Genomic DNA, 17,650 nt, shown 5'->3' with positions numbered 1-17,650 from the left:
TCTGAACAGTTGCCAAAAGCTACTTTCAACAGCTAACTCTTTCTTAGTTCCTTAGTTGAGTTTCTCTTTTAAAAGGTAATTTATTTTAATTTTTTGTTTTGTATCTCCTTGATAGCCTTTTTGGCCAATGGGAACAGGAATTGCCCGGGGCTTTCTAGCTGCTATGGACTCTGCCTGGATGGTACGAAGTTGGTCTCTAGGAACAAGTCCCTTGGAAGTCCTGGCAGAGAGGTAATGGGAAGTAACCATGGGTCCCTTTTGTGAGAAAATTGGAAGTGATGAATGGTTTGCTCTGCAGGCAAAGCACAGGTTCTTCCTTCTCTCTCTTTTCCTGTCTTAATTAAAGATATTTTCATATTTAAGAGAGGAAAGGCAAGATATTTATTCAAGAAATTATAGAAACTTAAAGGTTATCTAATCTAAGTGCTCTTCTCTCATCCCTTTCCAAACTAAATTTGTTGCCAACTAATGGTATCTGAATCTTTGTATACCTTAGAAGGATGGTACCTGAGTCCTTTAAGACAGTCACATAAACAAATACATAAAAATAGTACATTAAATCCTCTGGTCCTTAAACTAGAAAGACTTAAACTAATGAAATCAGTGTGGTAACAGGGGACATACTAAAATAAGAGAAGAAATTAAAAGTGACTTTGAATTCAAAGGAAAATACCAAAGTGCTTGTAAACATTTCTCAAGCTTTCAAATGTCAGATATTTTGAAGCAGATTATTGCAAATGAGGTAAGAATCCTGGGATTTGCTGATAAAGAACAAATGCCTTAACCTGAAAAACTAGAGACACAAGATTTCCTGGATGAAATTGGTGGTTGATATCATTTTAAGTCTGTTACTTAAGGTACGCTGGTAATTTGATAAATTCCTTTTGCATCTGTGATTCTCTTAAACATTAAATATTGGCATACTTGAAAAAACAAAACAATAAATTAGTTGCCTTTTAAATTAGAGTCAAACTTTTTATTTCTGCCCACAGCAATGTCCTTGTTGTTCTCTGTGGAATCACTGAGCTGGTTGGAAAGGGAAGCTAGAGCTAATGTAGGATTGGAGGAAACTGGTCAAGGATGAGGATTTGTCATATCCTTCAGATAATTTGGGAACTTTTAAAAAGTAGAAATATTCTCAAAGGAGAGGAAGATGTTCATGGTGCTTGTCATGCTCTGAGTATATTGCTGTGTTATTGCAGGGAAAGCATTTATAGGTTGCTGCCTCAGACCACCCCTGAGAATGTGAGTAAAAACTTCAGCCAATACAGCATAGACCCTGTGACCAGATATCCCAATATTAACATCAACTTCCTCCGGCCAAGCCAGGTAAGCACCTTCTAGTCAGTGATCTACATCTGGGTCCTTTTTAGGACTGATCAGACCTCTGAATATTGAAATGTGCCTATTAATAACAAACATTTAGACAACACTTATCTCAGTAAATTCAAGTAGATGTCTCTCTGAGTTGGTTGAAGTAGATATTATTTTCCATCAACAGACTGAGCAGCTAAAGTTGTTGAATGACTTACCAGAAGATCAAATGTGACAAAAATGGTAGATCCAGGACTCTATCCCAGGTCTCCTGATTCAAGTGGTATCTTGTAGAGAAAGAGCACTTGTTCACTAGTGAGGAAATGTGACCCACTTGCATTATCATCACCAGTCTCTTGTAACTTGGAGAGGTCATTTCACTTTCTCTGAACCTCAGTTTCTTTATTTGTAAAATGAAGGTGATCATCCCTGCTACTCACAGGATCATTGTGAGGACAACTGAGATTGTTCACTGGAAAGAACTCTGAAAGAAAAGACACTCTCTACAAGTAAAGGATATTGTTGGTCATTTTTTTGTACTGAGTTATTTCTCAGAATGTCTAAAGCCTAATAACTACATTAAGAATGACATAGTTTAGACAGAAGTTATGATAATTTTACAAAGCATAATTATCCCAAAGAGCCCACCAGTTTTTAGAAAGTAGCCCATTCAACATATTTGCTTATGTTCTAGTGTAATTTTTTATTCACTCTCTACCTGAAGTTGACACCTTTAGACCTTCTGTACTTGGTATCCATGAAACCTGCTGTTAGAGGGCAGCACTAGTGGTCCAATGTACCCAACGAAACAAGTGCATATGAGCACCAAAAAACACATAATGAGCATTATTCATAACATGTGGAAACTGGAAACAACCTCAACATCCATCAGCAGTAGAATGAAAAAATAATTGTAGTGTATTATATGATGGAACATGTACTGTCATGAAAAAGACTAAACTATTGCTACATTCAACATGAATGAATCTCAGAGACATTAACAATGCATAAAAGAATCCACACACAGCCCAGCTGGCATGGCTCAGCTGTTGAGCATCAACCTATGATCCAGGAGATCATGGTTCGATTCCCAGTCAGGGCACATGCCCAGGTTGCAGGCTTGACTCCTAGTAGGGGGCATGCAGGAGACAGCCAATCAGTGACTCTCTCTAATCATTGATGTTTCTCTCTCTCTCCCTCTCCCTTTCTCTTTCTGAAATCAATAAACATACATTAAAGAAAAAAAAAGAATCCATACACAAAAGAATATGTACTGTATAATTTCATTTATATAAAGTTCAAAAACAAGCAAAACTAATCCTTGATGATACAAATCAGAATAGTGGTAACCTTTGGGATCAGAATACTGACTGCAAGGCTGGAGATGTTGTAGTTTGATCTGGGTTGTTATATGGGTAAGTTCATTTATAAAAATGCATCAAGCTTTACTATATGTATTGTCTATAAAAAAGTAGATTTTTTTTTTTTTTCCCCCAAAATAGGTCCAACAGAGATTATCAAAGGGACTTCTGTGGCTGAGTAGTGAATTTTTAGCACAACTTCCGACAGTTAATATGTATTTGTTTATTTGTAACCCCACCACATTCCAGAAAGGATTTAAAGGTCATCATCATAACTTCTGTTTAAACTTTGCTATTCTGCTATCCCAGTCTTTCACCTGTCATTCTCTTCTCAGGTGGGAATTTGTTACTTGGTGTTTGATTTTCCTTCTTTACAACTTTTTACCTTTCTGCCAGGTGCGCCATTTATATGATACTGGAGAAACAAAAGATATTCACCTAGAGATGGAGAACCTGGTGAATTCCCGAACTACTCCAAAGTTGACTCGCAATGGTAAGTTCTAGTAATGCCCTTTTGAAATGCAGGTAACCTATTCAAAGAAGTCTATAATTATTCATTGAGCTCTTATTGTGTAAGGCAGTAGTTTCTCAATCAGAGGTGATTTTGCCCCGTAGAAGACATTTGGTAGTTTCTGGAGACATTTTTTATTGTCATGAGTTGGGGAGGATGCTACTGGCATTCAAGGTTGCAGGTAAACCTACGGTGCACAAATCAGCTCCCAGCCAAAAATAGCAGTAGTGTCAAGGTTGAGAAACCTTGGTCTAGAGTATTATGAGGATATAAAGAGAAACCAGATAGAGATGCTATTGAGAAAGAGAAAGAAAAAGAGAGAAGGAGAGCATGCAGGCACACACGTACGTCAGCTAAGGTTTGGGGGTAAGGCTTTATGGAAGAAGCAGCAGCGTCTTAACTGAGATACTGCCAGGATACAGTGTCAGAGATAAAGACCATCCCATATTTTGTGTGTATTGAAGGGCCCCTGAAGATTTGTTTTAAAGGATAGTGACGTGAGTATACCTTTACATGTGAGATGGGATGGAGAAGGTGAATGCCATTACAATAATCAGCTAACAGTTTTAAAGGCCTAAATCTGGTATTGATGTTGAGGATGGAAAGAGGACAGTGGACCATAATCTTACTTTGGGGTCAGGTACAACTGGGTCCCAGTCCAAGCTTTGCCATTTGTGAAGTGTGTGATCTTGAACAGGTTATATATTATCTCTGAACTTCTATTCCTTGTCTATGAAATGAGGGAAACACCTACCTCACATTATGGTAATGAGGATTCTGTGACATCTATAGCTTATTTATCACAATACCTTACAACCTTCAGTAATTTTTCAAACTGGATATGTGTACTACAAAGAGGATCTCATATTAATGCTGCTAGGTGACCACACTTTCATTATTTTTGTTCTTTTAGAGTCTGTACCTCGTTCAAGCAAACTGCTTGGTTGGTGCCAAAGGCAGACAGATGGCTACACAGGGGTCAATGTGACAGATCTCACCATGTCTTGGAAAAGTGGCCTGGCTCTGTGTGCAATTATTCATAGATACCGCCCTGATCTGATGTAAGTCATGACGAGACTTTCTGTTTCATTTTATATTCCCTAAGGATCTCAGAGTACCCTACTATTAAGTAGCCAAATTTATACTTTTTTCCTAGAATGAAATATGTAGTAAGATACTTTCTCTAGAAAGTAGTGATTAATTTTGACTTAATTATATTTAAAACTCTGAATGTTAAGCATTATGTAGCTCAATATAGAAATAATTAGCTGAGTTTTTAAAATCACAGCACTCAAAAGGTCAAAAATTGGTTTTAACACACACCAGGGTGTTATTAACTTCACACAAAGTAAAACTAAAACTATTTATTGGCCACAGGTTGAACTCTTCATTTCAGCCAACTGTCTCTCAAATGTTATTGGTCATAAGGAAAACCTGGCTGGAACATTTGGCTGGCTGATGGCAAATGTGTCACTACTAAGAAAACAAAACAATTAGTGCTTCCCCAATTTATCGGTATTCTCTCATGTTCAGAACTTCACTTTCTTCAAACATACTTTGTCAACCCCACAAAACTCAGGTTGCCTCACCCACCTACACCAGTAACATCTCCTCTTTTGGCCATTCTTGACTCACTGATGTACAGAATCAGTACAATGTGATGATCCCAGGTCACCTGTATAGGCTAGTGCACTCAGGTTTCTGCCATGAGCATTCTCCCATGAAAGCCAAAAAAGAATATCTGGAAACAGAAGCAGAGCATGTGGAATTATTTGGGCTGCCTGTTCTTTTATATTAGGTCCACTTAAGGGCCCAATTTTGGTGTGTTTGTTTTAATGATTGCTTAAGAAATCCTAAAGGACATAGTTCCTATTTATATTAGGTTCTAAGTTAATGAGGCAAGAGCTGTAAAAACATCCTTGCATAGTGTGATTTACGAATAGGGATTTCTGATTGGTTTGGATAAAGGTAAGTGACCCCCAACCTCCTCTACGTTAGCTCATGCAGAGGCGACAGTAGGGATTACCCCACCAGAAAAAAAGGGGGTGGAGAGGAAGAAGGAGAGCTTGAGAAAGATTGTGATAAATGGCAAACAAAGGGCCAGGTGAATCACTTCTATTCCCAAGGGAAGGCAGTGAAAAAGGATGAAGGCAGAAGTAACTGAAAGGAACCTACCAGGTAGGGTGGAGGGGTAAGTATGGGGTGAGGGACACATTCCTGTTGGAATAGACCAAAGGCTGTCTGGAGAAGGCCTAGGGTATTTTCTTGTAACAGAAGGCAGAGCAGTGAGTAGGTAATTTGGCACTGTTTAGACTATAGTGACTTCATACAGGATGAGCCTGTAGATTATTAGGCTTAAGAAATTTTTTAAAATTAAAAACTGCTATGGACTCAGTAGGTTAGCACAATGTAAGGCCTGCCCAGTTAATCTGAAATCGCCTAAAGAAGAACACTCTCAGTCTTTACTCGACTGAGTAGCAAGAAGCTTGAAATCCAGTGGAAAATGTTTGTTAATCTAAATACTTGGGAAAATTCAAGATATTTAGCAATGGAAAAATCTTTTGAGGAAAGTTTTGGAATTCCCCTTCAAGTAGAAGGCTGAGTAAGATTCAACAGAATTAACTTAGTACATCAATTGCTTGTCAGGTCCAAAGGACACCATGGGTTATAGTCCCAGGCCTTTAAAAGCAGTCTGATCCAAATTGGATTTTTATCATTATTTAGCATTAGTTTAATAAAAATAGATCACAAGATGCAAGGCAATACATACTAAAGATAGTTCCTGTTCTTTTTTTTTTTTTAATTTATCTTTATTGTTGAAAGTATTATAGGTGTCCCATTTTTCCCCCCAATTGACCCCCTTCACCTCGCTCCCACCCCCTCCCCAGGCCTTCACCCCATTATTGACTGTGTCCATGGGTTATGCATATATGCATATAACTTCTTTAGTTAATCTCTTCCGACCCTCCTTCCCTCTTTCCTCTGAAATATGATCATCTGTTGCATGCATCAATATCTCTGGATCTATTTAATTGGTCAGATTCTTTTGTTCATTAGCTGCTTCTTAAAGAAGACCCTTCAACATTTCCTGTAGTGCTGGTCTGGTGGTGATGAACTCCTTTAGCTTTTTCTTATCTGTGAAGCTCTTTATCTGACCTTCAGTTCTAAATGATAGCTTTGCTGGGTAGAGTAATCTTGGTTGTAGTTCCTCGCCTTTCATCACTTTGAATATTTCTTGCCACTCCCTTCTGGCCTGCAAAGTTTCTGTTGAGAAATCAGCTGACAGTCATATGGGTGCTCCCTTGTAGGTAACTAACTGCTTTTCTCTTGCTGCTTTTAAGATTCTCTCATTGTCTTTAACCTTTGGCATTTTAATTATGATGTGTCTTGCTGTGAGCCTCTTTGGGTTCCTCTTGTTTGGGACCCTCTGTGCTTCCTGGACTTGTCTGTTTGTTTCCCCAGGTAGGGGAAGTTTTCTGTGATTACTTTTTCAAATAGGTTTTCAATTTCTTGCTCTCTTTCCTCTCCTTCTGGAACCCCAATCATACGAATGTTGGGCCTCTTGAAGTTGTCCCAGAGGCTCCTTATGCTATCTTCATATTTCTGGATTCTTTTTTCCTTTTGCTCTTCTGGTTGGGTGTTTTTTGTTTCCTCATGCTCCAAATTGCTGATTTGATTCTGAGCTTCCTCTACTGTTGATTCCCTGTAAATTATTCTTCATTTCAGTTCGTGTAGCCTTCATTTCAAATTGGAACTTTATTCTGTCATCGATGGTCTCAGTTGTTTCCATAATACTCTTACTAATATCCTTGAGCATCCTTATAACCATTATTCTGAACTCTGTATCTGTTAGTTTGCTTGGATCTATTTCATTTAAATGAGTTCATTTTCTAGAGATTTCTTCTGTTCTTTCCTTTGTGACATGTTTCTTTGCCTCCGCATTTTGGCTGCTTCCAGGTGTCTGTTTCTATGTACTAGGTAGAGCTGCTATGTCTTTTGGAATATGTAGAGTGGCTTTGTGTAGTAGGTGTCCTGTAGGGTCTAGTGGCTCAGCCTCCCCAGTCACCTGAGCTGGGCCTTCTAGGTGCTCCCCTGGGTGGGCTATGTGCTCTGACCTGTTGTAGTTGAGCCTTGGTTGCTGTTACTGTCACTAGGAGGAATTGACCTGGAGGCCAATTGGCTGTGAGGACCAGCTGCAACTACAGCCAAAGAGTTGCTATACTGGAGACACCCCTATGGAGCAGGATTTACTTCAATGGAGCTTTAGTTTTCACCAAGTGCGCCCCTTGAGTGTGTCACTCGTGGATGTGGTAGGGTTATAATCCAGCATGGTCGAGTCTGACCACCAGGTGCACTGTCTCTGGGGCCTTCCGGGAGGTGCAAAGTCAGCCTGTGCCAGTGCCTTGCCCAGGGCCACCCAGCATGAGCTACACAGCAAACCATAGTTGGCTGCTACTTGTGCTGGGCTTGGTGGTGTCCAGGAGAGAGCAAGCTATGAACCAATGCAGGCTGCCACTAGTGCCCGGCCTGGGGCCACTTATCAAGCCAAATGAGGCACACTGTTGCTTGTTGGAGGGATTTTAGGAAAGTCCTAAGCATAAGGCTCAAGAGGCCACTTGTATAGAAAAGCCACTGGAAATGGCTTGGATGAGCCTGCAGGTGGGGAGGGGCAGGACCTCCGGGAATCACCAGGGCAGGGCCAAAGGTGTGGGTCAAGTACTGAAGATTCAAATATGGCGCCTGCCTGCCAGCTGTGTAGGGGGAGGTCTCGCCAAAGGAGCAATGGCATCTGCCAGCTCTTCTGCCTGGGAGGAAGCTGCCCCTCCAGCTCTCTTCCCAATTTCAGGCAGGTTAGTTCCTCCCCAAGTGTCCCAGGTTCCTTTCAAGCTGCTGCTCGGTGTTGGAGCTCAGAGGGAGCGCATCTGAGTGAGTCTGTGCATGGGCCCTTTAAGAGGAGCTGCCTGGGACTCCCACAGCCTCCGTGACCCTCAGCGACAATCCCCGCTGGTTTAACAACCCAAAGTTGTGGGGATTTCTCTTCCTGGCCCTGGAGCCCTGGGCTGGGGGGCCTGATGTGGGTCTAGGACCCCTCACTCCTGCGGGAAACCTCCACTGCCAAGATTCCCTCCTGGGTTTAAACCTGGGCAGCAGGTGTTTGCCTGCGACCATCTCCATTATTCAGCCCCGATCCACCCGCATCTCCGCCTCTCCTACTGCTCTCGGTGCTTCTTCAGTTCCCTAGTTGTAGGTCTCTTCAGCCAAATTTCAGGAGTTTCTGAGTGATAGTGGTTCTGTATTTTAGTCATAATTTTGATGTGGTTGTGGGAGGCGGCGGGTATAGCTGTTACCTACACCGCCATCTTGTTTCCTCTCATATAGTTCCTATTCTTTTTTTTCTTTTTCTTTTTTAAAATATATTTTTATTGATTTCACAGAGAGGGAAGGAGAGGGAGAGAGAGAGAGAGAAACATCAATGATGAGAGAGTCATTGATTGGCTGTAGCCCACAACTCAGGCATGTGCCCTGACCAGGAATCGAACCCTGATCGCCTGGATCGTAGGTCGATGCTCAACCGCTGAGCCATGCCCGGCCGGGCAATACAGTTCCTATTCTTAAGCTTACTTTTTAGTAAGAAATTTATATAATTGGAAAAATGAGGGTAGTTTTTTTTTTAACTTCTTTTTTTTTCTTTATGGGCATATCTTTAATAATTTTTTCTCCTTGAGGATGATTTATATTTCAGGTTTGCTCTCAGATTTCAGTGAGGCATTGCATATAAGATTTTAGCTGAGCAACCAAGAAATGATGGTGACTTCTTGATACTGTTTTCTGGTGTAGGGACAAACACTCCATCTTGATACGTTTTCCTTGTCCTGTTTCTCAGAGATTTTGATTCTTTGGATGAACAAAATGTGGAGAAGAATAACCAGCTGGCCTTTGATATTGCTGAAAAGGAACTGGGCATTTCTCCCATCATGACAGGCAAAGAGATGGCCTCGGTTGGGGAGCCTGACAAGCTGTCCATGGTGATGTACCTGACCCAGTTCTATGAGATGTTCAGAGACTCACTCCCCTCGAGCGGTAAGGATTGAGGGCTCTGGTGTGGGAGTTCTCTGTGTCCTATGTTGTTTCCTGGCTTTTCTTTCTTTCCCTAACCGTGTCCTACATCAGCACCCACAAAAGCAAGTACTTACTCTGTCTTTGTGGATCAGCTATCAGGGTAAGTCCCTCGGCCTTTGCTCCACTGTTTTTCCCTTCTCAACCACTCATTCTTACCCAAATCTTTCTTGCTAAATTTATAAATATGTAAAAATCATTCCAATCCAGAATTTTTTCCTTAACTCTGTTACCTTCTCATATCCTTCTCCCAGAACTAGCCTTTTTGAAAAAAAGTGGTTCATGTTTATAGGCTACTTCCTCAACTGCCTAAACTTTGTAACACTTTCCAACCTGACTTCTGTCATTATTCCTCTGCCAGATTGTTTTCCATGGTCATGAAAAATCACCAAATCCATGTTCTTTTATCATTTCTCATCTCTTAGGCAAGCCTTGGCTTTTTACATTGTTCAGCATTATGGAATGACATCTTTTTTTTCTTGAACCTCTCTCTTCTCCTTGGCTTCTGTGGTCTTGCACTGGCCTGGCCTCACTCTTCTTTCTATTACTGATCCTTCTCTGGCTTCTCTTTCTTCTCCTACATTTTAGTGTTTTCCAAAAATCTTTCTTTGACCCTCAGCCCAATGCCTTAGTCTGTCAGCATGCTACAAAAAGTATTTCTGTCATTCATTGTCTCTTGGAATAAGTATAGCATAATGCTTTAAGAGTGTTGAGCATGGCACCCAACCTGGGTTTACATCCTGGTACTAACATCTTTTCAACTTTAAGCTAGTTACTCAATTTTCCTGTGCCTCAGTTTCCTCATTTGTAAAATGGGTTTTTTTTCTATGTATAATTAGATTGTGATATGCTAAGAAGAATGTTTGTCAAACAGAAGCACTTAATAAATGTTAGCAATATATCATTAGTTTCAATTATTTTAAAAATTACTATTGTTACTAATAAAACATTGGAATCCACAGTTTGTAACTCTCCAGTGTCTTTCAGCCCATGTACTCTCATAGATGTTTGTGGGTTTTCTGATTAGATATACAGTTTTTACAGCAAAAGTCCACAGCTCTAACATCAGTGTACATGTTCAGGGAGAGCCCCCTTAGTGTGCAGCTAAGTGCATGGTATCTGTATATACCAAACCAGTGGCCCTGAGCTGCCTGCCCTCCCTCCCTTTCTCTCTGCCCTGAAATTTTTATCACAAAGGTGAGGCTTCAGCACTCTGCTGTAACTAACATTCACAAGGGAATTCCAACTTTTGAAAAGTAAAAGTGGAGATTTTTGTGACTGAAGTAGATTGGGAAAGAGTTGATATTGTTTATGTTGATGGAAAAGAGAAGGCTCAATGTGTAAACCTAAGTATGTGTTTTCTTTGCGGAATTTCCTGCTGAGTTCCTCATGCTTTTGTCAGAGCAGATGAACCTTTAGAGTTTTCCAAGGTTCCAGGAGCCATCTGCAGGCAGGGTAGTTCTGGTCAGTACTTTGAAGCCCCTCCAATGCTATCCTCGAACATTGCTTTCTATTCACAGATGCCTTGGACTTGAATGCTGAGGAGAAAGCAGTCCTGATAGCCAGCACCAAATCCCCCATCTCCTTCCTAAGCAAACTTGGGCAGACTATCTCTCGGAAGCGTTCTCCCAAGGTAAATGGAAAAGTTTTTTGTTTTTTTTTACCAGCTGCAAACCCAATGGCAAGGTATAGTGACTAGAATAATGCAGATGGCTCCTTTCTTGGTATAGGATAAGAAGGAAAAGGATTTGGAAGGTACTGGAAAGAGGAGAAAGACCAGTCAATCCGAAGAGGTGAGAATTATCTGGGATTTGTTAGAATGATTATACTGAATTGCCCTTTTTGTCTTAAATCCTTAATTTTCAAATTGGTGTTGCTAGATCTTTTCATATTCATCCTTTACAAGAATTTTCGTGGCCAGATGCTTTTTCTGTGGGCTTTTGGCTTTAATTTTTTGGAGAGCATCCAAGGGAGCACACACACATGTGCACCAGGGCTTTCCTGTCTCTTTGGAATCACACATCTGGCAAAGGGCATTGGCTTTGCTGGGATGTGACAATATCAGTAAAACTCTGAGTACCTCTTTATACTCCATCTTGAGATTAGAACTTTGAAGAGAGCTGTTAAGCTCAACCTAAAGCAGAAATACCAGCTACCATGCCAGGGCCCTAGCTGCACTTCTCCTTTGTGGGAAGGGTATTTGAGGGCTCCTCTAACAGAGGCTGGTTCTTGGGTGTCAATATTGATCAGGAGGAAGTGCCCCGGGTGTGCAGAGGAGGAAGAGCCACACTGGTGAGCACTCTGACCGACAGGAGGACTGATGTCGCCCTCAGCAACCAGAACAAGGTGAAGTACATGGCAACCCAGCTGCTGGCCAAGTTTGAAGAGAATGCACCCCCACAGTCCACTGGCATGAGGAGACAGGTAAACCCATCTCACACCTCACTTGTCTCTTGGTCTGACCACACAGGAATGAGGGATCTTTTCAGTTGAATGAGATAGGATATGTTACAGACCTGAGGACTCATGGACTCAAAACTGGTATCTGGTTCTCCCCCTGTGTGACTGTAGCAGAGAAGAACATTTCAGAAGCTCTTCATGATTTCAGCACTGCTTCATCCTCACCATTCAGGGATGAGGTATCTGGCAAAATTCAGCAGAGGGATTTTTTAATTTATATCTATATACCTATTCATATGTATATGTTCACATTTAAATTATAAAAGAAGTACATGCCTATTGAGGAAAATGCTGAGAAGTATGATAAAGGTAATTAAAATACCTCTCATTCTGTTAATATTTTGTTATAGTTCTTTCTGGTCTTTCTTCTTTAGTGCATTCTTGCTTTCATAGTTGAGGTCATTCTTAACATACACTTTTTTATTATTTTTTTTGTGGGGGGGTTTTTCATGTAACTTTGGTCATATTCCCACATCATTTCAAACTCTTTACAAGCATCTTCAGTGTGTGCCATGCTTCTCTTAACTCTCCTCTAGTGCTGGATGTTCAGTCGTTTTTCATCAATATTCTTATTATAAAGCTGCTTTTGTGTGTTGCAAACTATTTTCCTAGGCTCTCCTTGAACTAGGTCGAGAATATGAACATTTTAAATATTCCTCATGGATACTGACTTGCATTTCTCCTAAGTCATGCCTGAGAGTGCTAGACAGGAGCCTTTGAAGGATGTTTAGGTTAGGCATTGTCTCCTCTTGCTTGTCTAAAAGTCACTAAGACATCTTACAAGAGGAGATGCTGGGATTTTGAAATTCACACTGAAAGTTTCTTGTAAAACTCCCTGGTGACCTGAGGGAGCCCATCCTCTGCATCCTTTCCCTCTTTCTTCATCTTCTCCACACGCATCAACGGTTGTTCCTGTGGACAGAGTGGACACTGACTTAGTGACTGTGATTGGAGTCTGGCCTGAATTAACTTCTCACATCTAGCCATTGATTATGGCTCGCAGAAAAGATAATGATACTCATTCCCTGTCAGCTCTGGCAGCCCAGGTCCCACCCACCTCGGGAAGGCTGGAATATTCTCCATCAGAGGAAGTTTGCCTCTAAGAGAGGGTTGCTTTCCTTATTTTGAGTGAAAGATTAGTTTTCTAAACCAGAATTAGTAGTTTAGGCTCAGAACATTGACCTAGGGAAAAGGATAATGAGAATTACAGCTTCTGTTTTCCTTTTTTGTTTGTTTACATTTGCTTTTGGTTTGGGGAGCAGGGTATTTTGTTTCCTTTATAAGTGTAACTTTCTAAGAATTAATTCTATGTCTTCACCACCATCACCACCCCAGTACATAGATGTGTGTTTGTCCTCCACAAGTACCTTTTTTATGTCTTCTACTTTAATATATTTTATTTTGTTTTATCTCCATGTCCTGTCCCCCACCCATACTTGGCCTGTGTGTCACAGCCAACACAAGAGCGTGGGGTCAGCCAGCCGTCCTGCTGCCTACCTGAGCAGGGTCGCCCTGCTCCCACCCCACAGTGGAAACAGGTAAAGGAAACTGACCAAGAACCCGAATGGGTGCTGTGTCCCCAGGCTTTCCCACCCTATTCCTCCTCCTGAGCCAGCCAGGGTAGAGGCCTGTACTCTAGAATCCCAGCTCAAGCACAGGACATCTCTGTGCTCATTTGAATAATGACTCTGGTAAAGCTGTAATAAACAATACTGATTATATTGCATGATTTATTTAACTCCTTGGGATTTAAGAAACCAGTTGTCAGGGTGGCCTGTGAATTTGATGAAACTAGCTAAAGCTATGTGGTAAATTGTTCAGTTACCCTAACCTTTGGGGTTTTACTATTATAACCTTTGTCCCAAGTTGACTTCTTGTTAACATGTGTCCTTATGACCATTGGAAGGAGAAGCCTGAGAAATAGGAAAATGTTATCCAAGTAATCATCTTGAACTATGATTTTTATTTAGTTCAAACCTGGGCAGAGATGATCATGGGCATTTTCTTGGTGTTTTGTATACATTTAAAATACTCTTTTTAGAAAATTTCACTAAAGTAGTTATAGGATCTCCTAGAAAGCTGCTTCTCGTAAGCAGTACAGAATAGGACTGAAATGGAGGAATGGCACCTGGTTGATAATAGGAAACATCGGAGGGACTGGAGGTCTCTATTGTACCTCCTCCATATCACAGCTGACAAGTTTCTGCTCCAGTGAGTGCACTGGACTCATCTTGTAGATTAGTATCATTTAGGACTAAAATTCTGAGAGGTCAAAGGAGTTAGGCCTTCAGTGCCTTCTTGTGCTATAGAGTGACAACTATTGCTGGGAGGCACTGAGAAGTAACTGGTTGGGTAATGTTTATTTCTAACCTTTCTTTTAATAATATGCCACATTAAAAGCAGGGCCCATGAGACTGAGATGGAAGCTTGGAAACAATGTCTAAACTTATGAAGCCAGACTGCCTCTTTCCCTCTGCTTCGGGGAGGTCTGCAGGAGTTCCAGGGAGTGCTCATTAGAAATTTACTTCCATTTTCTTTCCGCACCCTTTCCTTGAAGTTTAGGTGGAAGGTATAATTGAAAAGTAATCTTTAGTTGAGGATCCGCAGAAGGGGAACATGAACTCTAACCTAGACCTCCTGAACTCCAGATTCTTACAGTACTCACAAAGGCAGCTTGAGGTAGGGGAGCAAAGAGGAAGGATGGACAACTGTAATATATGCAGAGGGATGAACAAATGAGTCAATGGCATGTGCCTGGGCCACTGTGGGTGAGCTTGTGGGGAAGTATCAAGAGCAAGAAGTGTGAGCCAAGGCCTCTGTCCTGGTGAAGACTGGTACATCAGCTCACTGCCTGATGCAGCTGTCCTGAGGGGTATTAGGAGCTTGGTCTTTCTGAGCCTTCTTGTGTTTCTCCTGTTTATGAAGCATCTGGCCCTTCTAGCCTCGTGCACAGTGCTACATGGAAGACATACAGCTAGCTTATCACCTAGGTAAATAGATGGTCACGATCAATGAGGTAGAATATTGCTAAGCTGTGCAGGCAGCAGACTAAAGCAACTAAACTCAAACATGGGCTCTGTGGAGTGGGCCCCAGGGATGACAGAGCAGCTGGATAGATGAGTGAGAAACCATAAGCAATGAAATCCTGTTAGATCCTGTGTGCTTAATGTTGTATAGAGTTGGGAATTGTAAATTTACTTGGCTGTGAAAGAACTATAACACAGTTTTTTCATCCATGTGAAATGTATTGTAGTCACATATAATTTTTTCTCAACACTAAAGCAGAGATGGTTTCGTGAATCTTGGCCTTGTAAATTTCTTTCTTAAAAGATAGAACATTGGAAGGCAATGCCAGATGCTACAGAAACCTGAGGACAGAGGGACTCCAGTGGTGCACTGGGGCCCTCTGCTTTTGACTCACCCTGACTACTGGCCCCACTTATCTCCCTTTAGAAATGAGGGGGAGACTGGCAGCACCTTATCATGATTCACTTTGTGTTTCTCTTGACATGATTCAAATTGAGGCAGGAGGCTATGGCAAGCACGGCAGTGATGGCTGCCTTGGCACCAGGACCAGTTTTCACTTAGGTCATACAATGAAGGGGAAATTAATAACAACTTTGCTTGCCAGCGACTTCTCTTTTTGACCTTCCTATGTAAACAGTTTTGCTCTTCCTTCTCCACCCTTTTGTCTTTTCATCTCAGCAGTACATCCTGCAGACAAACTGCACATTATCCAGCCTTGGTTTGGAAGTAGGTTGTCATGAGAGATAGGAACAGACAGAGGAGCTGCTTCCCCAGCCCAACAACTTCCATAACTACTACTTCTCTCAGGCCTGTGTGCTGCCCCACATGGTCATTCTGGGCTCAAGGAAGTGAGGATTCCTCTGACCTAGGAATATGTGATTGTTTCCTAAGTCCTAAGGGTCTCTCAGTCAGATTCACAAGGAAGGAAATGCAATGGAGAGGGGCAAGATGGAGAGATAATCCATGGACATAGGTATGGTTTTCAGGTGGTGAAAGATATTTAACTTTTATATTCTATTTCCTGTACTTTCTTGTATTTCCTTGATAGTTTTCCAGAACCTTTTCAATGTGGGTTAAGGGACTAAGAGGAGGAAGTAATGGCAGGATTTTCTCATAGTTGGCCCTGAGGGAGAGTGCTGCTCTGCTCCTGTTGAGTGTGCAGGTGACAAGTCATTGTTAGGGTCTGCATGACTCTTGTAATGATGGCCTGTGTGCCCCTTCTCTCTACTTATAACCAAGCTCATCTCTTCTGTCCCCCAACTTCCCTGATATAACCAACTGAGAAGAATATACCCTTGATCCCTGGTGTTTAGAAAGTATTACACTGCAAGTCTGACCTCAAGATCAGCTGCACCTAACAAACAGCACAAGTCTGACCTGAAGACCAACTACAGCCTGTGACACGTCCCCCTCCCTGACCATATAGTGTTTTGCTTTTGAGGATGGAGGGGCAAGGAAAGGGGCCTCTGAGATGTTTTTGGCAAATACCCCTTGTTCCTTCCAGAACCAGCCTAAATGTGGCCACTGTTTCACCAGTGTTCTCTCTGTTTGTATCTGTTGGCATAAAAGCGACGGGAAAAGGAGCGTTCTCGGACCTGCCCAAAAAAAGTGATCGCACTCTCTCCATCCCCTACTCCACCTCCCTGTCGGGCACATGGCGGCCAGAAGGTGACCTCCTCTGCATGCTCCACTCTCCTGTCTGTGTCTTCCTGCCTGCCTGTGTAGGTGGCTGGGGTAGAGACCAAATCAGGACTCCCTCCTTTCAATGACAACTTAAAAAAAGAAAAAACATTTGTAGAAACCATTTTTGTAGTGGAAGCAACCTTTATTTCCACAAATGAGCAAATTCCTGATTGGACCTCAGGATAGTACATATTACAGTCAAACCCTGGATGGTTTAATCTAGCCCTATGTCCTGGGAATACAACCATACAATCACAAACTAAAATTTAAACAATATCACAGACATGAGGTCCAAAAACCCCATAGATCAACACATTTTTATATAATCCCATTTAAAGCAGTCATTTTTGCCTTGCTACCCAAGGAGATTGAGCTAGGATGAACTTTGGGAAGCTTTTTGTAAGGGCTTAACTATATGAGTTTGCCACCTTCTGATTTTGAGAGCCCTGCCTCTTGCTTATCCAACTTCTCCCAACAAGCACCTGCCCTTCCCATCCACCCCATCCAGACTCCAGGCTGATCATTCAAAACTGCTTTATAGCAGAGTTAACAAGTGCAATAAAGTTAATGAGGACAACAAGCATACATTTGTGGCAAGCATACGTACATAAAGTATATTTACAGAATTGCTTTGTTGACCTTTGTAGTATATCCCTACAAAATAAAATACAAATTTTAAAGGTAGGATCTGTGGGAAGTTATTTTCTCGACTAAGGTTGCCTATTTAAAAAGTGACTCCTTGCCCCGCTGTCATGGCTCAGTTGATGAGCATTGACCTATGACCCAGGATATCAAGGTTCAATTCCTGGTCAGAGCACATGCCCTGGTTGCGGGCTCGATCCCCAGTTGGGGGCATGCAGGAGGCAGCCGATCAATGAATCTCTTATCATTGATGTTTCTCTTCATTCCTCTCTCTGAAATCAGTTAAGATATATTTTTAAATAAATAATAAATAAAAAGTGACTCCTCTGTAATGTGTCTGATTTTTAAAGGCCCAACCTGTGCTGCTGGGTTTAAGAACTAAGCTGTTGTAGGTGTAGTGCTACCCTGTGCCTTTTCTCTACATAGCATTTAGGAGCATTCACTGTGGCCCAGGTAGTATTCTAGGTTCTTTTCATGTATGATCTCAAGCAGTTCTTACAATAACCTCATGAGGCAGGTACTCTTATCTCCATTT

The 17,650-nt window shown here is 41.6% G+C and overlaps 1 protein-coding gene across 6 annotated transcripts in view; it reads left to right on the top strand.

Annotated features, from left to right (window-relative positions):
- The window catches only part of MICAL3 (microtubule associated monooxygenase, calponin and LIM domain containing 3), a 233,196-nt gene that overhangs the window by 108,481 nt on the left and 107,065 nt on the right, over positions 1 to 17,650 (top strand). For 4 of the 6 annotated variants that reach the window (XM_087814401.1, XM_087814400.1, XM_087814398.1 and 1 more), the window contains 9 exons: positions 116 to 231; positions 1,203 to 1,329; positions 3,072 to 3,168; positions 4,100 to 4,247; positions 9,071 to 9,267; positions 10,824 to 10,936; positions 11,034 to 11,096; positions 11,554 to 11,727; positions 13,218 to 13,301. In XM_087814401.1, coding sequence (XP_087670527.1) covers positions 116 to 231; positions 1,203 to 1,329; positions 3,072 to 3,168; positions 4,100 to 4,247; positions 9,071 to 9,267; positions 10,824 to 10,936; positions 11,034 to 11,096; positions 11,554 to 11,727; positions 13,218 to 13,301 — 1,119 coding nt within the window. Of the gene's footprint in view, positions 1 to 115; positions 232 to 1,202; positions 1,330 to 3,071; positions 3,169 to 4,099; positions 4,248 to 9,070; positions 9,268 to 10,823; positions 10,937 to 11,033; positions 11,097 to 11,553; positions 11,728 to 13,217; positions 13,302 to 16,359; positions 16,459 to 17,650 lie in introns of all 6 variants that reach the window. The other 2 variants (XM_087814403.1, XM_087814402.1) reach the window with 2 other exon arrangements.

The sequence above is a fragment of the Miniopterus natalensis genome, chromosome 2 (assembly GCF_054644295.1).
Source record: "Miniopterus natalensis isolate mMinNat1 chromosome 2, mMinNat1.hap1, whole genome shotgun sequence".
Classification (NCBI taxonomy): Eukaryota; Metazoa; Chordata; class Mammalia; order Chiroptera; family Miniopteridae; genus Miniopterus; species Miniopterus natalensis.
This window is presented reverse-complemented; position numbering and strand designations above follow the sequence as displayed.